Source organism: Polyodon spathula, chromosome 9 (assembly GCF_017654505.1).
Source record: "Polyodon spathula isolate WHYD16114869_AA chromosome 9, ASM1765450v1, whole genome shotgun sequence".
Lineage (NCBI taxonomy): Eukaryota > Metazoa > Chordata > Actinopteri > Acipenseriformes > Polyodontidae > Polyodon > Polyodon spathula.
In genome coordinates, this window is record NC_054542.1 from 20,714,313 (window position 1) to 20,733,309 (window position 18,997).

The 18,997-nt window shown below is 37.5% G+C and overlaps 1 protein-coding gene across 1 annotated transcript in view; it reads right to left on the reverse strand.

Moving 5' to 3' along the window:
- eif5b (eukaryotic translation initiation factor 5B) overlaps positions 1-18,997 on the reverse strand; it is a 43,743-nt gene that overhangs the window by 17,922 nt on the left and 6,824 nt on the right. Inside the window, exons 2-11 of the mRNA XM_041258857.1 lie at positions 17,120-17,245; positions 16,950-17,034; positions 15,373-16,117; positions 11,966-12,180; positions 9,369-9,519; positions 7,901-7,993; positions 6,703-6,780; positions 4,356-4,439; positions 3,780-4,081; positions 2,748-2,855 (exon numbers count right to left, since the gene is read on the reverse strand). Of these exons, the coding sequence (XP_041114791.1) occupies positions 2,748-2,855; positions 3,780-4,081; positions 4,356-4,439; positions 6,703-6,780; positions 7,901-7,993; positions 9,369-9,519; positions 11,966-12,180; positions 15,373-16,117; positions 16,950-17,034; positions 17,120-17,245 (1,987 nt within the window). The remainder of the gene's footprint in view (positions 1-2,747; positions 2,856-3,779; positions 4,082-4,355; positions 4,440-6,702; positions 6,781-7,900; positions 7,994-9,368; positions 9,520-11,965; positions 12,181-15,372; positions 16,118-16,949; positions 17,035-17,119; positions 17,246-18,997) is intronic.

The window sequence follows — 18,997 nt, forward strand, 5'->3', positions numbered from 1 at the left end:
ACAAATGTATCAAAACCTTCCCAAGGGAAAGCCGTCGCACTTCGGTAGGAAACAGCAATTGCCGATGTTCAGAAACTATTTCTTCGCAAAGCATGGAAAACAAACGTGCATTAGTCGGTCGACCTCTGATGAAGTTCATCACTTTAACAGACTCATCAAGCGCCTTGTGAAGATCAGCAGGCATATTCTTATCAGCTAAAGCTTCACAATGTACTGTACAATGAGTCCAAAAAGAATTGCGTGCAACATGCTGAATTCGAGTCACCAGACTGCTGTTCTTTCCCATCATAGCTCTGGCACCATCAGTACATCCACCACTACACCGCTCCCAGTCCAGTCCAGCATCTTTAACTGCCTCAGAAAAAACATCATGAATGCTTTCCACAGTAGCTCGACTTGAAAGTGTATGACAAAACTATACATCCTCCTCCACAGATCCATCACAAATGTATCTTACAAAAACTAAGAGCTCTGCAGACCCTGCCACATCAGTTGATTTATCAAATAGGGTAGCAAAAAAAGTCAGTTTTTCACTTTCATGTAAAGCTGTTCACGAACATCAGCAGCCATTTCATGAATGCGTCCTGCAACCAAACCGTTTTAAAGAGGTATAGGATCAGGTCCCAGCATAACGGTTGCGATGTCAGCAGCACATGGCCCTATAGTGATTCAACAATGGTGTAGGCGTACCACTTTTTGCTACCCTAAAAGCCATGGAGAGCTTTAGTATTCACACTGCCTACTTGAAAAATGACATCCTGTTGTTTTTTTCAGATTCGCTACCTTCCTCTGGAAAAAAATGCTTTGTTTCTAAATGCCAGCACATTTTTGAAGGCTTCATACTTTCATGAGCAAGTATTTCACCACAAAGAACACACTGTGGTTGCAGGTTAGTCACAGGTCCAGCATAAGTAAACTTCAATATATTTTTCATATTTCCGACTTTTTGCTTTTGAAACATGAAAATCATTTGCGATCCCCCGTTTGAGAACCCCTGCATTAAGACAATATCTCATGGTGTACTGTGTCTATGTAGCTGTAAACTTCACATGGCAAGCTATCAGAAAATTAATGTATTCGGAAAACTGAATCAGAAAATTGGTTTTATGAAAACACATTTTTCAGGTTTGCTTCGCTAGAAAAATTCAAGCAAACTTGAGTTTCTTTTAAAGTGAATTTAAAATGTGTTTCTTTGGTTCACTTGAAGCTTCCTCCAGACTAGGCTCTCTAGCTGATCACTGGAGCGGAAGTTCTTTCTGGGAAAAACCTTTTCCATCATTCTGTGGCTGTGCTATTATCTGTGGGGTTTTCTTGTTTATTTGGTGCTTATAACATCAAATCATTGCCAAAGAAGCACTTTTTTTTTTTCACTGTTACACTGGGAATGGCTTCGTTCAAAACTTTTATTTTTTAGGCGCTCAGAAACAATATACAACACTCTCATGTTTTTGTGTATTCTTGTATATACTGATCAGGTTCATTCTTCTAGTAAAGCCTCACTTTCGACAGTACCCCAAGTGAACCTAGACTACCAGTCACCATTTCTTGGTTCACTTGGTTTGATGTGCATCTTGGTGCGATTAAGTGGTTCTCAGAGGTTTCACATATCACTCCAAGCAAACCGAACCAAACACCAATCCGCATCAAAGGGTCAAACGAACTAGGTGTGAAAGAGCCAAGTCTCATCTCTCTGTGTCCAAAAAGTATATGCATTACTGCTGCTGTGTTTTTTTGTTTTGTTTCCTGGTTAGAAATATGGAAATAGTTACTTCATAATCACGTGCGAGGGAATGATGTTAAAGTTTGCACATGTGCAGTACACTATCACAATAAGTTTTCTTAAAAGGTGCGTTTACAGGACATAAATGATATCAGAATTACTTTCGGAAAACCATATATTCCGAAAAATATCTGAATTCTCATGTTAATGTAAATGCACTGATGGTCACAGTCAAAAACAAATTAAACACGCAGGGTTTAAAAAAACCCTGAAAATATGAAGTAACAACCTCAAATGGTTTCCACAGTGTGTAGCTTTTTTAGCTAATATCGTAAAGCGCTTATCAGGAAATGTAAAACCTACATGACTCCAATTTGGTGGCCATTTTAGGTTACAGGTCAAGGTGAAGAGTGCTGTTAGATTTTGTTATAGAAGTCTCCATAACACTAAAAATGTAATGTTGCCACCTTAAACGCTTTATTAAATACTACCAGTAGTAGGTGCAGCAGCAGGTTTGCAACCTCATACAAACTCCCCATACAGGGATTCTTAATTATCATCAGAAGCAACATCCGAACAGTTTATTAACAGCTCTATACAGTGTTACGCTCAGAACGAAAACTGCAATATTAAAATTCAAAGGTACATTTGAAGCAGCATGAAAAGCATATTTAAAAGTGTAAAATCTTAGTCTGTTTTGTAGAGCTTTCGAGCACCTGCCAATACCCTTTTCGTTTTCTGCAATGTGTGCTGACTAATAATCCTTCCTATGCCTTTGACCTATGGAGGCCTGGGCTGGAATCTAACTTGTTTAGTTTAGTGGTCTTATCCTAGCCTCTGTGGACATCACAACACAATTCAACACAACTTGCAAGTCTCTACGTGAGAAAGGCCAAAAACGGGATAGTAGGTGGTGTTCAGGTCAGGTCACATTACATATTACATGCTAAACAGACATGTTTACTGAGAAGCTTGGATACACTACCTAGTGATATAGCAGAATATATCCTCTAAAACCTGTACATACCTTATCTAGAATCTTTGTTTTCCCTGTATCTACGTGTCCAAGTACACAAATGACTGGAGATCGCAGTTTCTCTGTATTGATATTTTTTATATGTTCAGCACGCCGTTTCTAAGAGATATAAAAAAGGCAGATTAGCAGTTGTGCAAGCATGATAAAACCAAGCATCACAGAAACAATTTAAACAGCTTTAAGTCAGATTTAAACCAAGCTCATTTAGAGGTGAGCTTTCAAACACATAAACCAGTCAAATTACAATTAACTAGCAATTATTTAAGTATTACAATAATAACAATATTGCTTTAAAATAGGGGTTACAAAATGTCACGGGGGAGTAGTTCTGGAGATTTATATCCTGAACCCTTTGCAGTCCTATGTCAGACCAGGTCCGACATTTCAATTTTTCCTACCCTGTCCGACATCACCAAAAAGACATACAGCACAGGCCTCCAATTGTTTTTTCTCCAGAAAAAGTTGAGAAAACCATTAAATGGCCGAGCGAGACCAATAGCAGCCGAATGAAGCCGGAAAAAAAAAAAATGGGCGTGTGAGCAGAGCTTTTTGTTCTACTAATAAAATAAATGACTTGGATTGTATTATTGAGAAGTTTGGTGATAAAACAAGTGATCAGGAGTGCACTGATTAGTATGCACGTCTATAAAGAGGTAAGTGAAAAATATAGCAAACAAGGTGTGGGGCTTGGCTGGAGATGCAGTACTGATGTCGTTTTGCCATGTAATGCGTTTTAAACTTGTTTTACTCTTAAAAAAAAAAAAAAAAAATGTAAATAAAAATAAACAGCGCGTGTGAATAAATTGGACCTGACGCACTTGACAAGCGAGGAATAAATGGACTGCAAAGGGTTAACCCACCCAACCAATCAGAGTACAGAACATACCAGCAACCAAGTTCCACCACAATTTGACATATGGTCTCATTATTTAACTAAAAAACCCAAGTGTGACAAACATACATAGACAAGCACTCCCACTAAACCCTCGAAAGATGGATATACACAATAAGACACAAGGGTACCTCAATTCGTTTCTTGGCTTTATCATAAAGCCTCTCCTCTTTGGTGCGCCCGTCGTCAGAGTCACTCTCCGTTTCAGACTCGGAGCTGAGGTCTTTGCTGGGCCTTTTATTCTGAAGACTCTTTCCAGCCGGTGGCTGCTGCGCGTCAGAGGCCTTCTCTTCCTCCTCCTCCTCCTCCTCATCCTCCTCCTCCTCACTCTCTTCCTCATCTTCTTCCTCATCATCTGCTTCTTCATCACTCTCCTCTTCCTCCTTGTGTTCTCCTGCTTTTTCCTTCACCTCGATGTGGACCTTCTTCATCTCTGCCAAACAATATGTTAAAATATTGGCTCTGTTAAACTGACTGATTGATTAATATGAGGTTTGGTACTTGTGTAGTTGGTACACTTTGCATTTTTGCAAAGTGGCTGAAAATTACAACCACATTATAATACACTTTATAATTTGTGTTATAGAAGGTCCAAAAACAACAGAGAAATGACAAACAGCCTCTGCTTACAAGATAACTAAAGTGGGGTATGTTCTGCTAGTCCTGAAAAGCTCAAGCAAGACTGTCCAATCATTTGAGGAACTCACCTTTCTGCTTTTCTTTTTCCTTTTCTTCATCACTAGCCATGGCTTCCCAGTCATCCAGGTCTGCATCCGGCTTCTGTTCTTTAACTGGAAAGACAACAATTACCTTACTGGTGTATGACTGAAGAAATACCAATTCTACAAAACTGCTAGCCAATGGTTTTAAAATACACTTACAATTAAAAAGTCTGTTTTTCAAATACTTAACCCTCATAAGGACTCATCAGAAAACTGACTTTCCAGGTAACCTGGGCTCCAACTGGACCCTAGCAATAAAACAACATATAAACTAACAACTGGAGTAAATTAATGAATGAAAATGTGTATATGAACACATTATTTTGCTTTTCCTTTACTTCTAGCCATCGTTTGGTATAACGTGTTGTTTATGCTTTTCAAAATGGAAAAAAAGCCGTCCAATGCGCACAGCTGTTGAGTGCAAACCCTGCGCTTTTAAATGGCACTGAAACTGGAATGCTAACAAACTTAGAAGCTGAATCGTCAAGTGACTCAAGCCTTAGTTTCCGTTTGCTGTAGTTTAGTGTAGGAATGTCTGTTGAGGACATACAATACATCACTGGAAAGCTCCAAATCAGTACTTTCAAACAAGCCTTGAACCAGGAAGCTATTACGGGAAGCTATTGCCAGAGATATTCACACGAGAAGGTCGAACCCACCGATACACTAAGCCTGAGGTCCATACGGACCCCAAACCTAAAGCAATTTGGGAAATTCAACCAGGCTACCTGGACTAGAATTATTCTTTGCATAGTGTAACAGGATGGGTGCCTGACAACTACGTAAAAGTAAACAAAAATCAAGCCACTAGATCCACATAATAACTAATGCGAAAGCCCCATTGGGTCAAAATGGACCCCAGGTTACCTTATGAGGGTTAAAGACATAATAACTTAAAATATATATATCTCGCTATACTTCACGTTTAAGTGATGTAGCCATAACACAAACTGTTAATAAGAACTAAACAAACTGCAAATAAAATTTTTAAAAAAACAACCTTAAAAGATTTATACTAAGGTCAATTCAAGACAGAGAAGAATTCAACAAAGAGCAAGAATATACAAAAAAGTGCACAGAACACAATATTTAACTATCACTGGTGAGACTCTGCAAATTAACCTAATTTCTATAGTCGAGTTTGACAATCCTGGCCATTTTTATAGTGTGTTTGTAGAAATATGGTAAAGAATATAAACCTAATTCTCTCAGAGGCCTATACAGTAGTCCTATATCTGTTTGACATATATTTGAACAGGGTATGGGTTACACAATGTAACACAATTTTTGTTCCTGGGTAGTAAGTGTTATTTCCTAATTGCTTATGCCTCAAAAGTATAGAAAATGGCTATTATTCCCCACAAACTTTTGTGACCAGGACAGTGATATTTTGAAATTTACTTATTTCCAATGAGAAAACGGACGCTTTTGTGTCTTTTCGTTCACATAAAGTCAGAAAAAAACAACATATGAATCCAAATTAACATGTATTTATACTAAAGTAATACAAAAATGACTACAAAAGATTTAGAAGTGAGTAGTTTTTCGAGATTTACGATTATACTGTATTTACGTGGGGAATATGGGGAATAATAGCCATTTTCTATACTTTTGAGGCATAAGCAATTAGGAAATAACACTTACTACCAGGAACAAAAAAATAAATAAAATTTGTTACAAGGTGTTATTAACCCTTTGCGGTTTACCCTTTACAATTTTCCCTTGTCTGACCCTGTCCCACATCATCAAAAAGACGTCAAGCACAGGTCTCGTCGTTTTTTTCTCCGGAAAATGAAGAGAAAACCTTTCAATGGCCGAGTGAGACCAATAGGAGCCAAGAAAAGCCGGAAACAAAAGGGGCAGATCTGAGTAATACACAGAGGCCCTGCACCACAGACATAAAAAAAAAAACAAGACAGCTTCTTCCGCATTCAACGCTCAACAAATATCAGACATTTGCAGACATTTTGACGAAAGCGTAAGTTGCGAGTTGTTTATAGTCTGTAAACTGATCTGTAACTGAGTAAGATATCATTATTTTATTACTAGAACCTAGTGTATTGACTCATCACTGGTTCCTCTCCTAAATAGTCATACGTGATGAGACTTCTTCATACAACTATGTCTTGCGTTCGTGCAGCGCGTGTATGGGGCTTGGCACGTGTGCTTAAACAGCGCGTGTAAAATAAACAGCACGTGTGAAAATAAAATTGGACCTTCCAAACCTGACAGGTGCTGAATACATGGACCGCTAAGGGTTAAAGCATTCAGCATTTTATTTTACTGGAAATGAGAATGCTTTTAAAGATATATTTCATTCAAAATTGCAAACCTTGCTCTGTTTGCTTCACTTCCACGGTGGTCTCTATTGCTATAGTTTCTGCAATTGGGGGCATCACTTCCATTTGTTCTGAAAAGAAAGCAAGAAGAAAAATTATAAATACAGTAATCAGTAACATCTTTAATGGTGTCAATTATACAATGCTAGTAGACGCTAGCTAATACAAACCGTTTGGCACAAGAACCAATATAGACTAGTGATTTGTTGACCAAAGTACTGACTATTATCTGTACCACATTAAAAACACCTTGTAAATATAAATTAAGGCTCCTGTGATGAACAGATTAACCGGACCGATTAATCAACTACAGTTGATTGCAGATACAACGTTTTTACAATTTAAAATTGTGAACATTTTATATATTATATTTTTATATATATATATATAAAAATCAACCAATAGAAGAGCTGCATTTTCTCAGCAGCAGTCCAATCACAAGTGAGCGGTGGCAGGACATAAACAGTTAAAGACTAGTCTAGAGTAGGTTTAACCAATGAAAGAGAATGAAAGATGCTGCAAAATGATCTATCAATCTCGGGCAGGTGTTGTGACTCTTGGTCTCCCAGTTCGTAGCCTGTCATAGACAGAGTGTCTAGTTATACCATCTCGCCAGGTTTGAAATTGCTGGCTGTGAGCACCAAAGACGACGAGCCACAGTACGCCGCCCTAGTCCAGCCTCCAACATGCCGACTGCATGAAAGCATATGCTTCATTCATGAGGATCATGAATGATCGAGTGATTATAAAAGAAACCAAAAACATATCCATCATTTATATACCTTTTTTTATTTTTTTTAAATAAATGTGTTATAATATTGATAAGTTTCTTTTGATGCTCTGTATGTAATATATATATATAAAAAACACACACACTTGTAGTCAAAAGTTTACATACCTAAATAGAAATGTATAATTTCTAGAAATTTCTCAAAAAAAAAAAAAAAAAAAACTATAGGAAACCTCTTTTGTAACAAAAGTTTTGCTTTTGTAGATGAAGAAAAAAGTTACAAGAAAAAGATCATTTTTTTATTTAAATGAGTAAAAGCGATTCAATTGTGGTGAACACCTCGTATGGTACTGGTATAGTTTGACATTTTAAAAAGCAAATTACTGTTCCTTGCCCATATTTTGCTATGTTGTACGACTTTCATTCTAAATGTTACTTTAACAGGAAGAGTTAAGTCTTACCTTCTTGGATCTGTTGCTGTGGTTTCTTCTTCTTCTTGTCTACATAAATTGGCTTTTTTTTGGGCACTGAATCTTTGGATGGCACCTCAACACCTAGAAACAATTATCCAAATGGTCAGCTAGGTGGATGTTTATATGGTTGAGACTACAAATAGCAATATGCAGATTAAATCCCAATTACTTTACTTTTTCAAGTGTAAAATTCTTTAAAGCAGTGGTTCCCAACCTTTCTATTACTGTGGACTGGCAAACGACTTAGAGAACTTTCGCGGACCGGTGTTATGCCTAAAAGTGTCACCATCAAATAGTGTCATATGGCAGAATTTGGCACCTACAGATCTACAGATCTACACATCGTTATTTAAAAACGGAGACACTATTTGGCAGTGACAATATCAATAAAAATCATGCCCACAATATACTGTGACACACGTAGTGCATTATAATGTAACATACTAATGTACACGCACATCATATTACTATATATATATATATATATATATATATATATATATATATATACATACACACAATAACAGTGTGGTTATGGGTGATCTACTGGCTCTTGTTACAGTACTAGTTGTTTGTTTTAAGTTAAACCAAGTAAATAGTGTACTCCATATACCTGCTTTTTATGCGTGGAAAAAAAAAAAACTATTCTGTTTGGTTGCACCTTTAATGAATAAGAAAGTTTACGAACTATATTAGCCTATATGAGTTGGAAGATGTAAGTAGCCAACATGTAACTCATTAAATACAACAGGTTACAATAAGTTCTGCTTATTTAAAATATGACCATGCAGTCCTAAAATGTCAAAATACATAGCTGAATTAAATAAAAGAGCAGATTAGCATTACAGTATTGTACACCATGGCTTTATATTACCTGACAACTTTCTCTTAACATTCTATCAAGGTTTGTTTGCAATAGTGAAGCCTGAGCCGTGGAACGGCAGCAACTCCTCTGGGGACCGGCAGCAGTCTGCAGCCCGGTCGTTGGGAACCACTGTTTTAAAGTAACCAACTGAAAAATCCAACAAGATGGTTGCATATTTACATCACGCAGGTCTATTACCAGCGCTTTACCAGCAAAGCTAATTGGTTCAGTGGAGCAGGCATTCTCTCTCTAGTAAGGGACTTCATGTTTTTAATATGCATGCACATACATGCACACACTCTTGATACTTGAATTTAGTTCACATTTAAAGTCTGTACATTCAGTACCTCAGGAAGCAGAATGACACGACAGGTATAGACTAGCATTATCACTGTGTTCCTATCGATGCTAAAAAAAAAAAAAAAAAAAAAAAAAAATACCTATGTGGAATATTGAAGTACACAGAAGGCTAAATGGCATATGAACACAGTTGAACAATTATGTTTTACTGTAAAACTGATGGCGATTGTGGGAGCATTACAAATTTAAGGTGCACATGAGCAGGTGTCCCGATTTCAGCACCCAGCATACCTTGAGCTTGGAGGAGCTTGAGTGTGGCCTCCGCCCTGGCCCGGGCTTCCTTTTGAGTTTTGGTCAACAGCTTCCCTTCCTTCTTTAAGCGCTCCTTCCTTTCCTTCTCTTTTTGTTTCTTCTTTTCCTTCCTTTCTTGTTCGAGCCGCTCCTACAGGTTGAGCATGACAATTTGCATTAACATTCCACCACTGCACCAGAGAGGAGCTAGCACATGGATTGAAAAGGGCTGTTCGCTAGCTAGTGCTCTACTGTTAAGAGAGAGTACCAGGGAACTGAAACACATGATGAGAATGCGAAGGGATGATCAAAAGCCGCAGCATGAGGCGCACTACCAATTTTTAAGATGAAGCACATATGTACAGTGGGAACCACATGTTCCGACTATAGCGATGCACAATTGAGACTGGTGCGATGTGCGGCTTGTTTAAACAAATTCTGTGCTTTGCAGCGATGGTTTTAGGGTTAGGCGACATTGGTGGCTGCCTACGGCGCCAAAAACAAGGTGTAAATAATACTGTTCTGGCATTCTGTGTTACTACAGTTTGGATACAATGTTGAAATAATTCGAGCGCTCATATTTTCCTGTTGACGGTGTGAAGTGAATGGAATCGTGGTTGTAGAATTCAGGGGGTGCATTAGGCCCGCCAACAGTTAACAGATTAATTATTGCTTTATTTTTGCTTGTTTTTGCTATGCTCCAAGTCAAAAGTGTAACATGTATGCTATACAGTACTATACCAGTAGAACGAAATTCAGTGTGTGAAGCATCAGGTCTGTACTGCCCCTATGACGCAAGTGAGGTGGGAAGTTAAAGCACTTACAAATCAGCTGGTCATTTTTATCATAAAAGAAAGACAAAGAAAACCAGGTCTCCCATGCACGGAGGGACTGTGATTTTTCTAAGAAAATGAAGGCATGCCCCAATATCTTGTATCTCAATGCCAATGGAATATAGCTGTACTTGAACCACTCTGTGACTGCCAAGATACCAACATGAGAAAAAAATGAACCCCTTACTCTTCTGCACACTGAAAGCAGAGGAGTTAAAATGTGTGTGTATATATTTTTTAATGAAAAGTCTATCTGCTATAATACCCTGTTAATATATTTACCCTGTTAATATGTGGTTAATTATATGCTGTCATGCTGCATTTATTGTAGCCCACTAAAATAAAGGCATGGCTTGCCAAAGATTCAAAACCACTGAAACCTTTTTGTGGCTGCAAAGTTGCCCACCCCAGATCATTATCTGCTGTTCCTGAACTTGTATTTCTAATATTGTGAATGAATTATATATATATATATATATATATATATATATATATATATATATATATATATATATATATATATATATATAATACATTACAGTTACTGTAAGAATTATTAGGAGAAATGTTTAACATGTTAATGAATATGCTCCTAGTTACATTTACTGTAATTTCTGAACAGTTACTATTAACTACTTGTATAGCTTGATACACCCAATGTTAATTCAGCAAGTAGTGCTGTATGCCTGAGTGATCAACTCAGAGATTGATTAGTTTAGGCTAGACAGAGCACGCAATAGAGTGAAAACAAAGACGGTCACTGTACCTGCTGTTTGGCTGTGCAGAAAACTGTATGAATTATCCAGAGAAGGGCTTGAAGAACCTAACACCCTTGCCAGAATCATTATGAACATCACTTCATATTCTACAGCAATATGAATAATAATATTTTGAATGTGTTATAGTTTAAAGCTATTCACCCTGATTTACCAGTAACTAATGGGAGTTTAACCATACAATACACAACAGTCAGTAGGTTCTTTAGTTTTAACTCAGAGGGGGAGCCACCTGAAATGCTGCCTAGGGTGCTAGTTGATAATGTGCGTTCAGAACATAAGCAACATTCATTAGAAGCATATTATCCACACATGTCACATTCATTAGAAGGATGTTATCCTACTATCCACACATGTCACAATCAATGACTGGCAGCATTTAACACACACACACTCCTCCTGTCTAAAAACACACATCCTGTTCTGTAGCTCCTAGGGTTTTATGTTTTCGCTTCCAAAAGCATTTACTTGTAGGCCATAGTGGCCCCTGCTGTTATTTTAGTTACATTTTCTGTTCTCTTCTGCCAGCTGATGTCAGGAATAATGAAGTTACCAAGACAGAATGTACAATGAAGATCATAAAAGTTAAGCAACTTACACCAAATTGTAATTCATTTTTGGTACAGCCCTCCTCTTGGATTTTTAGCAGAAGTCTTGCTGATATGTTCTGCTATTGTTTAAGTTAGTCTGAATACTTGAAGGGGGGCTTTTATCCAGACTCTTCAACTCAAAGAGTGGAGACTGATCCGATTATGGACCAAAACTTTTTTGGGTATTTTTATTAAGAAAACATTTCTAAAAATACACGTTTGGCATGCTATTTAGGGGAATATTAAAAAAGGTGCCATCCAACATCATTTGTTTTCTGCTGTACCATTTAAAATAGAACATGTGGACAAAAAAAATGTTTGCAATCCTAAAAGTACATGTTCCTGAAATGAAGGACACGGCTTCATTGATGTGTGTGCTTTTATAAGCATGTCCTCACCTGCTCCAGACGCTGAGCTTCCAGTTCCTCGAGTCTCCGCAGGTGCTCCTCCTCCTCTTGCTTCGCCTGTTCTTCCTCCTCCTTCATGCGAGCAAGGGCCTCCTGCATGGCTATCACCGTAGCCTTGCTTGGCCCTTTCTTTTTCACCTTCTCCTCCTTCTCCCCTTTCTTTTTCTTTTTATCCTTTTTCTTCTTGTCCCCATCATTATCATCAGCTGCAAAAAGTATATAAAATACCCCACAAAAAATATACAGATGTACATAAAATTTGAAGACATTTTTATACAGATTTTTCTGATAATATAACAGAGCCTCCTTATTATAATCACACTGTATCTGAACTGTGTCTTCACCATGGTTTCCAACTACAATGTTATATACCGTTGGGTTGGAAAAAAAAAAAAAAAAAAAAATCGACAATCATGATAATTTTTTTGCAGCAATAATTTTATCGTGTTGAAAAATCATCAATAACCATAATTATCATCTGTGGCCCAATGAAGCGGTCAGCACTGAACTGTCTGGGTGAGTAAAAAATGACCTGTGTGAGCACTGCTTAAATTGGGAAGTTAAGTACTGATTTCAAACAAAATGCTTCTAACGTTACATCGTGGTTTCATTTTGCTAATATGTTGTACACTGACAAAGCAAGACTGGTTTTCTAACATACAAACACAAATATTGTGTTTGTAAAATAAATGCTAGTTCAGTGTAAAATTACTGTAGAAAAGTGGAACTTTCAACTATTAAACACTTACAAAAAAAACGTAAGCAAACACCATATGGCGTATGTGTAATACTGCCAAAACATGTTGCTTCAGAACCCTCGTGTGTGTACATATTTAGTATATATATATACACACACACACACACACACACACAGTACCAGTCAAAAGTTTAAGTAAACCTGCTTGAAACCAGGTTTTTCATGATTATTTACGCTTTTAACTGTATAAACTTGTCTATAAACACTTAATATTTCATTATCTGATACGTGTACTTATATAAGCTGATAATCATAAGTAAATTGCATTCAAAAATTTAATTTTTAAATGAAAATGTATATCTTGTCAATTTCAATGAAATGGTCACCCAAAGCATGGGGATTTCAGTCTGAAGCCCAAGTTAGTTAAAAGTCTGAAATGTGTATAACACGGTGTTAGAACACTGGCCTAAGTAGAAAAGTGCCTTTGCTAGATGTTCTCTGAGTTAACTAGCATGTTACCTAATTAACCTTTTGTCACCAATTATTGTTAACAGGTGCGTGTCCACGATTACTATAAACACAAGTAGCATAGGCACAAGTTTGTCACTCCTGAATGTAAAGCAGCAGAAAAATGCAAAATACACTCAGTTAAGCAAAGAAAAGAGAGTCTGTAATTACTTTAAGACAAATCGCAAGACCTTTGCAAGTGTCTGTAACTGCTGTGGCCAAGACCAAACGATTTGAAGAAACTGGCACTCATGAGGACCGAACAACGTCAGGCAGGCCAAGGGTGACCTCAGAATCAGAGAACTAGTTCTTTCGAGTCAAAACTCAGAGAAACCAGCGATTAACTGCCCCTGAAATACAAGCGCAGATAAATGCTACTTGAAGAACAGATGTTTCAACATCAACTTTTCAGAGAAGATTGCGTGAAGCTGGCCTAACTGGAAGAACTGCTGCAAATAAACCATTGTTAAGAGTGCAGAATAAGAGAAAGAGACTTGCCTGGGCCAAAAAACACAGAAACTGGATGTTTGTAGAGTGTAAGTCGGTCTTATGGACCGATGAGTCAAGATTTGAAATATATGGGTACAACCGCCGAGTATCTGTAAGATGCAGAGATGGTGAGCGCATGAGTTCTGCATATGTGGTTCCCACTGTCAAGCATGGTGGAGGCAGTGTCATGGTCTGGGGTTGCTTTGCTGGTGACAGAGTTGGTGGTCTTTACCAAGTCCATGGCAAGCTCAACCAGCATGGCTATCATAGCATACTTCAGAGGCATGTCATTATATCAGGATTATGGCTAGTTGGGCAGTCCTTCATTCTTCAGCAAGATAATGACCCGAAACACACCTCAAAAGTTGTGCAAGAACTATCTGGCGAAGAAGGAAAGTGAAGGACAACTCAATCTATTGACCTGGCCTGCCCAGTCTCCAGACCTCAATCCCATAGAACTTGTATGGGACGAACTGGACAGAAGAGTCAAAGCAAAGCTACCCACAAGTGCCCTACATCTCTGGGAATTGCTGCAGAAGAGCTGGGAAGACATGTTGGGTGATTTCCTGCTGAAACTTGTTAACCGAATGCCTTGTGTTGTGAGGCTGTTAAGGCAAAGGGTGGCTATTTTGAGGAATCCATTTAGAGACAATTTTCAATTTTCTTGAACATTGCTTTGATACTCCTTATGTTTTGTTCTGTATATTGTAACATGTGTTTTCATTTTCAAGTATTTACAGAAACATATACGACGTAAAACATTGCTAATTATGAAAAAAACCTAGCTTCCAGCAAGTGTACTCAATTTTGACTGGTACTGTATGTTACCATGGCGTTGCTATTGTAAAAAAGGGTAGTTGCATAAATAGAAGAGAGTTAACTTTTAATAGGCGGGTTATTTTATAATATATAATTTTATAGTATATCAAACTGTCTGCATACACGCAGCCATGTGCAACTCAGTATGTTCCTAATAGTATTTTTTTATTTTTAAAATCTAGTTTGACGCTCTCAGATTCGACATACAGTAAAAAAAACAAATGCTTCCAGGTAACGTTAGCAATTTTGTTTCATTATATTAATATATTTGGAGGCACTTTCTTATGAAAGTAAACATTCTCGAATTAACAAAATGTTTTACATGCGAAAAAATATATGTATTATTTTATAGTTAAACTACATAATTTATTAATTTATTTCTTTCATGCTGCTCAAGGATAAATGACAAGAATTTAAAATATTTTATTCGGCTGATAATCACGATTATCGTGATAATTTACAGACGATAATCGATAGCTGAAAATGTCATTATCATTCAACACTACCCTTAGTCAAACGTACATGCAATTTAATATAGAAACTGAAAATGTATGCGTTTGAGTGGTATTTCGTTTTCATAACTGAAAATGACAGATTTGACATATAAAAAAAAACTGAAAAAAAACCTGAACTAAACAAAAAATAAAAAACAAAAACTGCAAGCCTTAGTTAAACAGGGTAAGGCCTGTAACAATCACATACTTGAAATATAAATGAAATAATAATCAAAACCAAGACACTAAAGATCAGTCAGCTTACCGTCTCCTGCTGCAGCATCCTCGCCTCCCTCCTTACTCTCAGAAGATACTAATCAGCCGTCTTACCTTCTCCTGCTGCAGCATCCTCCCCCTCCTGATCCTCAGAAGATACTAATCAGCCAGCTTACCTTCTCCTGCTGCAGCATCCTCTCCTCCCTCCTTATCCACAGAAGCTGTCGTCTCTAGCTTTTTGGGCTCAACTCTGGCTGCTCCCTCTGTCTCAGCTTTATTGGGTGCCTCCACACCCACTTCTTTCTCTTTCCCTTTCTCCTTTTCCTTCTGCTTCTTCTGCTTGCTCTTCTCCTCCTCCTTCTTCTTGCGATCGCGTTCCTTCTTCTCTGCTTTCTTCTGTGCTGCAGTCTTCATCTTGAAGGAACCTTCGTCTTCCTCGCCACCGCTGTCTGCCTTAACAGCTGCACTGCCACCAGCCTGGGCTTTCTGTTTCTTCTGTTGTGCCTTCCCTCTCTGGGAGAAGTCGTCTGATTCCTCTCCGCTGTCCCCCAGACAGTCACTGCCAATCCCTCCACCAGTACCTTGCCATGCTCCCCCTTTCACACTGCGATCTACTTCTTCCTCCTCCTCATCCTCTTCAGAGCGCGGTTTCCTGGCTGCCTTCTTCCCTCCTTTGCCTTTCTTTATAGCCTTGCGGTCACCTTCCTCCTCAGAAGGATCTTCAGTAGCGGTAGAAGCAGAAGCAGCAGCAGCTGCCACTGGTGGCTGTTTGGCAGTCTTGTTTTTCTTACCATTTTCATGGTCACCATCCCCCTGCTCCTCTTCCTCGTCTTCTTCAAAGCTTGCTTTCTTGCCTTTCCTTGTTTTCCTCTTATCAGCTCTGACAGGGACAGGCTCAGCTTCTTCTTTATTTTCAGGTTTCTGTTAGGGAGACAAAAAAAATTGTAATTGGATTTGTTATAGTCTTCTTTTTGTTGAAACAAAATGTATTCTGTAAATAATTAGCATGGGTGAAATGCTTTCTGACCCCTCTCCCCCTGATCGTGATGGAGCACCTTTAAATATCACAGCTGTAAGCATTTTCAAAGTTTTACACCTTTATTTAATTCATCATCATCATCATTATTATTATTATTATTATTATTATTATTATTATTTATTATTATTATTATTATTATTATTACAAAAACTCAAATGACATGTAAGAATTTAAACAGAACTGTGCGACACAAGACTCTAATCCACCCATAGATAACACTATGTGACATAATTTTTTGTTCCTGGGTAGTAAGTGTTATTTCCTAATTGCTTATGCCTCAAAAGTATCGAAAATGGCTATTATTCCCCACAAACTTTGCTTTTGTGACCAGGACAGGTAAATTTCAAAATAGCACTATTTCCAATGAGAAAACGGGCGCTTTTGTGTCTTTTCGTTCACATAAAGTCAGAAAAAAACAACATATGAATCCAACTTAACATGTATTTATACTAAAGTAATACAAAAATGACTACAAAAGATTTAGAAGTGAGTAGTTTTTCGAGAGTTACGATTATACTGTAAATTTACCTGTATCGTTACCTGTCCTGGTCACAAAAGCAAAGTTTGTGGGGAATAATAGCCATTTTCTATACTTTTGAGGCATAAGCAATTAGGAAATAACACTTACTACCCAGGAACAAAAAAAATAAAAAATTTGTTACACGGTGTAATTATGTCCCCTGCCGGTGAGTTTTTAGACAAAGAATTGCATACCTTGCCAGTTACTTGGTCTTTATCAGTGTTTGCACTTTGGCTTTCTAAATTGAGTTCTTCTAGCTCCTTAAGAATGGCGTCCTCACTGAAAAAAACAAAACAAAACATTCTTAAACACAGACAAAGGATGGACAAAGACAGAACAGCTCCCGTATTTGAAAGACACTTACTCAAAGTCTTGGTTCCTTTTGTTTTTTTTCTTTTTGCCTTTAGATTTGGAGGAGTCCTGCTCCTTGGCCGTGCCTGTCCCTTCTATTTCAGCAGCCAGGGCGTCAATGTCAATGTCATCTTTGGCACTAGCAAACAAAACCATTAGAAAATATGAATTGCATGATCCCTGGGGAGAATAGAAAAATGTAAACAAAACCAGCAGTGGATCATTCCACAATTACTATACTAGATCTATTTTTCCCATTCCATACATGACTGGAATGTTAATTCTCAGGAAAGCAACATGCCAGTAAATATCATGGTAAATCTAGGATTTGCAAAGACATTGTCAGCACCAGTGCGGACAACTAAAATGTCCCCTTTGAATTGTAGAATTTGGAAGTGCATTATGCATCAATTGAGTACAGAATGCCACATCTTCCATTATGTAATATATTGCTGAACCACTCTGATAATTCTGAACATTATTCCTCACACTAATTGTACTGTGATACTTACTTAAACTACGCTGATCTGAAATGTTTAATTATTCTGACGCTGCATAGAACATATTAAGTAAAAACTTAAACTTAAAAAAGCATGGTAAAGATAAGAACAAAATGCTGTGTGAATGTAAAGCAATTAAGTTTAAAATTCACCTTGACAATCATATGTATGACATCTTGTTGAAAAGCTAGGTCTACACACTTAAAAATATCTTAATTTGTTTGGTTCCCCAGACAGTCTTATCACTCTCTACACAACGACAGCATTACACAGTCCTGCACTCTCTCCAGCAGAGGTGATGGGGCCACTGCTAATGTACTGTTTCAAATGTGAACCACTGCACAGTTCTGAGCTGCCAGCTGTGAATACTGAATAGGAACTAGACTCCAGCTGCATCCTTTCATCAGATCTATCATTTACAGTTTCTGCTTCCTATCGAGATCCAGCTTCACTGTTAAACAACCATCTAAATTAAACAATTTAGATGAAGCTGTCACTTAGCCGTTTAATTTCAACTGTATAGTATTACATTCTTAGTTCAAATATACTACTTCACTGCATAAAGGCCCTCACTAATTCACAATTTTTTGGTGTGCAAGTCAGATTCTGAAATAGAAGGAGCACTGTATAGTTATACTATAGCAGCAATTTTGTTTTATAAAAGTAAAACATTTAGTGGAATATCATCTTAACCACACAATGTGAAAAACTGATTTTCCTTTACAAAAAAAAAAAAAATAACAAGACCACCAATTTAATCGAAATTAATCTAAATGTTGTAACAAGTTATTACAAAATATGGCCCCACAAAAGGCAACACATAAGTAACAAAGACAAATGCATACATCTGAGTTAAATGTTTGCCTAATGTACAGGGCATACTGCACTATATGCCCTCACACATTCCTTAAGTAAAAATCTAAGAAACAGAAGCTAACCAGCTTATTTCCTGTTACCTACTAACACTCGGTGCAGGTAGTTAAAGGACTTATCAAATTAAAGAGAATCAGGAATGCATGTGACAGCTTGAAAATAAGCATTTTATGAATGCAATGCAACAGTAAGTGATAAAGTAACTAATAAAATCAGTTAGCAACAAACCATTTCTACGCTATTTACGTCAACCAGATCAGCAAATTGGAAAACAAGATTGTTAGCCGATACTATGCAGAGAATATAAAAAAGTAATCAGTCCTGCTATGAGTAGTCAGCCTTAGTTAGCTGTGGTTGTAATTTAGTGGCATTTTGCTTTGGCTTCAGATACAATACTTAAGTTTCTGGTCTTGAAAGTCCAATTTCCCTCCTCCTATCAATAACATACAGTAACCTGTGACTATCTACTCTTCCCAGCAAGTAAACACCAGAGGAAATTATTATTTTCAATAAAACTC